General features: G+C 47.3%; 1 protein-coding gene across 1 annotated transcript; it reads right to left on the bottom strand.

The window, feature by feature from the left end:
• Window positions 1–604: 604 nt before the first annotated feature.
• LOC102755012 (60S ribosomal protein L27a) lies at window positions 605–1,120 on the bottom strand. The gene has a single exon (XM_006771142.2). The coding sequence runs from the start codon at window positions 1,099–1,101 to the stop codon at window positions 655–657; it is 447 nt and encodes a 148-aa protein (XP_006771205.1). The 5' UTR covers window positions 1,102–1,120; the 3' UTR covers window positions 605–654.
• Between the last annotated feature and the right edge of the window lie 2,214 nt (window positions 1,121–3,334).

The raw sequence follows: 3,334 nt of genomic DNA, 5'->3' as shown, positions 1-3,334 counted from the left end.
TTCTCCTACTACAAGGACCCCTACTGACCAACAGGAAGTTTGTAACATTCCTCCTTTCCAACCCCACCCATTTTGAAGCTGTGCCCTCTCGATGTTTTCCGGAGAAATTGGAGCCTTTTAGTCACTCTCTGGCTAGAAAACTGGCATTTTCATTTTCTTAGGCCCTTGCCGGGCTGGGTTTGGTGTCAGAGATTAGAGCTAGAATCTGTTGGTCCCTAGGTGTGTGACCGTGGAGACAAATCTCAACTTCTCTTCAGATTCCTCATCTTCAAAAGATTGTGCTAACCACTCACTCACCTACTTCAAGGGGAGAAAACGGGAATATTTCTACAACTGCCCAGTTCAGAGTTACTGAAACTTGTATAATATATACAGTTGATCCTTGAACAACACGGGTTTAAACTGTGCAGGCCCACTTTCGTGCACATTTTTCTTTTAATAAATCTGTGCAGTACTGTAAATGTATCCTCTCTTCCTTCCGATTTTCTTAACATTTTCTTTTCTCCAGCTTATTGTGTGATAAGAATACAGTACATAATACATATAGCGATCAAAATATGTGTTGATTGTTCGTTATTGGTAAGGCTCTGTTCCACATAGACTATTTTTTTTTAAAGTACTTGGACATTTTAATGAACTCCCCTCCATGTAGCTTCAAGCTACCAGGACACAGGCCCCACCAACACCCTTAATTTTCTCCTCGGCTCTTCTGCTGAAGAACTTGGCCTTCACAATGACAGGCTGCTTTGGGAGCTTTCCCTTCCCCAGAACTTTGTAGTAGCCCGATCGCACCACATCAATGATGGGAGCAACTCCAGTCTTGCTTTTGGCAGCATTCACCCGTGTCCGCTCACTGACCAGGGTCCACAGTGTATCAAGGTTGACAGTTGGGCAGAAGCTCTGGTTCCTCTTCAAGTGGTAATGCCTCATACCAACTTTCCCAAAGTAACCTGGGTGATATTTGTCGAAGTTGATCCTGTGATGATGCAGGCCGCCAGCATTCCCGCGGCCCCCCGGGTGCTTCCTGTGCTTGCCGATGCGGCCGTGGCCGTGGCTCACGTGGCCCCGAAGTTTGCGGGTCTTCCTCAGTCTGGATGGCATGCTGGCGGCCGAGTTGCAAGAGCCACATAGACTATTAATAGTGAAGGTTTTGCAGATGTTTGACTGCACAGGGGGTCGGTGTCCCAAAGCTCTGTGTTGTTCAAGGGTCAACTGTGGACTCTTTCATGTGGAAAAAGTAAACCTCCTCATAGAACCCTAAGAAAATGACCTTGGACATGGGACTTGTCTCTACTTTAAGATCCACAAATGGAAGCAATGAGTGTCTTATATTTTTTTATTTTAAAAAGAAATCTGTCCATTTCAAAGGATCACTAACAGTGTTCAAAGTAGTTTTTAATAGATAAATGAGATCATGTTAAAGATCATCATTAAAAAAATGCAAAATGTTCAAAATGGTGTAATCCCTGGCTCGCCAAGAAGGAACCACGAATTAATCCTTGTTTGAGAAACACTGGCAGGGCAGTTAAGAAGCCAGATTTTCACCCTGGCTTTGCCATTTACTAGCTGTGTGATTTGGGGCAGGGAGTGTAATCTCTCAAAAGCCTCAATTTCCTCATTTTAGATTACTGGGCCCAGAAGTGCTGGTTAAAGGTGAGAAAACCTCCTGGAATCCTACTACAAACACAATCACACAGGGAAGAAATTCTAGTCCAGGGACTTAGAGCAGAGAATCAGGGCCAGCTGTGCAAGCTCGGGCACACCCTTACCCTCTCTGAGCCCCAGTTTCCCTTTGGAGGAAAGAGGGCGAGCATCTCTGACCAGCTGATGTAACCAGCAGAGATGCCAGGAGGATTGAAGCGTGGATGTGAGGGCCCCTGCTCTGTGAAGAGGAGAGCGCTGCACACAGGGAACAGTAGTTCTGGAAACAGGAGGCCTCCTCATTGCTCAAGGCTTAGCAACCACCGTCCCTATCCGGAAGGTCAAATCCATCCTGAGGTTAGCGCTCTGCTCTGCGATCCTCTGCTTCTCCTGCCAGAAATAAGTTCAGCCGAAAGTGCCCTTAACTACCACACACTGCTGGGGTGTGTTCGCTGTCAAGATCCTTTCTGTCGGTCACTAGCTGTGACAGGCCAGCTAGTGCTTGAACACAGCCATTGCCCACAGAGCCCAGCAGCCCTGCTTCCCGAGGCTCTAGTAGAGCCCACCCCTGTTAGGACCAGGGAACAACCATGATGAGGCCATGAATGGATTCTGTCTTCCTTCCCCAGCTGCCCCCTGCACATTGTACCCAGGAAGAATAAATGAGAAACCAGGCGCATCCACATGGTTTTCCCACTCCTTTCTCCTTCTTCCCCTTCCTTGTTCTTCTTCTACCCCAACTACTAAGGCAAATATGATGATGAATTAGGCTCCATAGAGGACCCCAAAGCAGTCTCTGGCCAACCCTCTAGAAATGACCTAGAGATAGTTGGCTGCTATTTCAGCCTACATTCATCCAGGCATCTCCTACGTGCCAGGATGTAGGCTAAGGGCTTTGACACAACATTACCTCTATTTCAACTTCACGATAATTCTGAAATGTTAGAGTTTTTATTCCCATTTCACAGCCCGAAGATAGAGAAATTGACACTGTCTGCAGAGACCCATTCAGGTATCTTGCTGCTGGTCTATAGCCTCTGTTCTGGCTTTTATTATTATGACTGTGGCTGCTCAAACAGGGCCCCCAGAGAGTAGGAGGATGGTTCTAGTCCCAGCATCACCCCAAACAATGCTGTGCCCTTAGAACAGCCATGGGCAAACTACGGCCCGCGGGCCGGATCCGGCCCATTTGAAATGAATAAAACTAAAAAAAAAAAAAAGACCGTACCCTTTATGTAATGATGTTTACTTTGAATTTATATTAGTTCACACAAACACTCCATCCATGCTTTTGTTCCGGCCCTCTGGTCCAGTTTAAGAACCCATTGTGGCCTGCGAGTCAAAAGGTTTGCCCACCCCTGCCTTAGAACCTCACCTTGACCTGCTCTGAGCCACAGCTTCCTCCCAAATAACGGGTAACATCTGCCTGTGAGTGACGTGCATGTGGGGTTTCACTGAGGTAATGGACAGGTATTGTCTGTACAACATGAGGCACGTAACACCTGGGAACGTGGTCATGGACGTTATGGAAAACACGTAAGTTCTCCACTTAGCCTCTGATCCATCTTCGGAAGGAGGCAGCGTCATACTGATACCTAGTGTGTCCAGTAAAGAGCTGGTGAGGGTACCCAGTGTGTGCCCTAGTGGCTGGAGCCCAGCCCAAGCATATCCACTTGCCCAATATGGGACAAGG

Source organism: Myotis davidii, unplaced genomic scaffold (genome assembly GCF_000327345.1).
Source record: "Myotis davidii unplaced genomic scaffold, ASM32734v1 scaffold64, whole genome shotgun sequence".
In the NCBI taxonomy this organism is placed as follows: Eukaryota; Metazoa; Chordata; class Mammalia; order Chiroptera; family Vespertilionidae; genus Myotis; species Myotis davidii.
The sequence above is the reverse complement of the archived record's forward strand: the minus strand, read 5'-3'. Positions and strand labels throughout refer to the sequence as shown.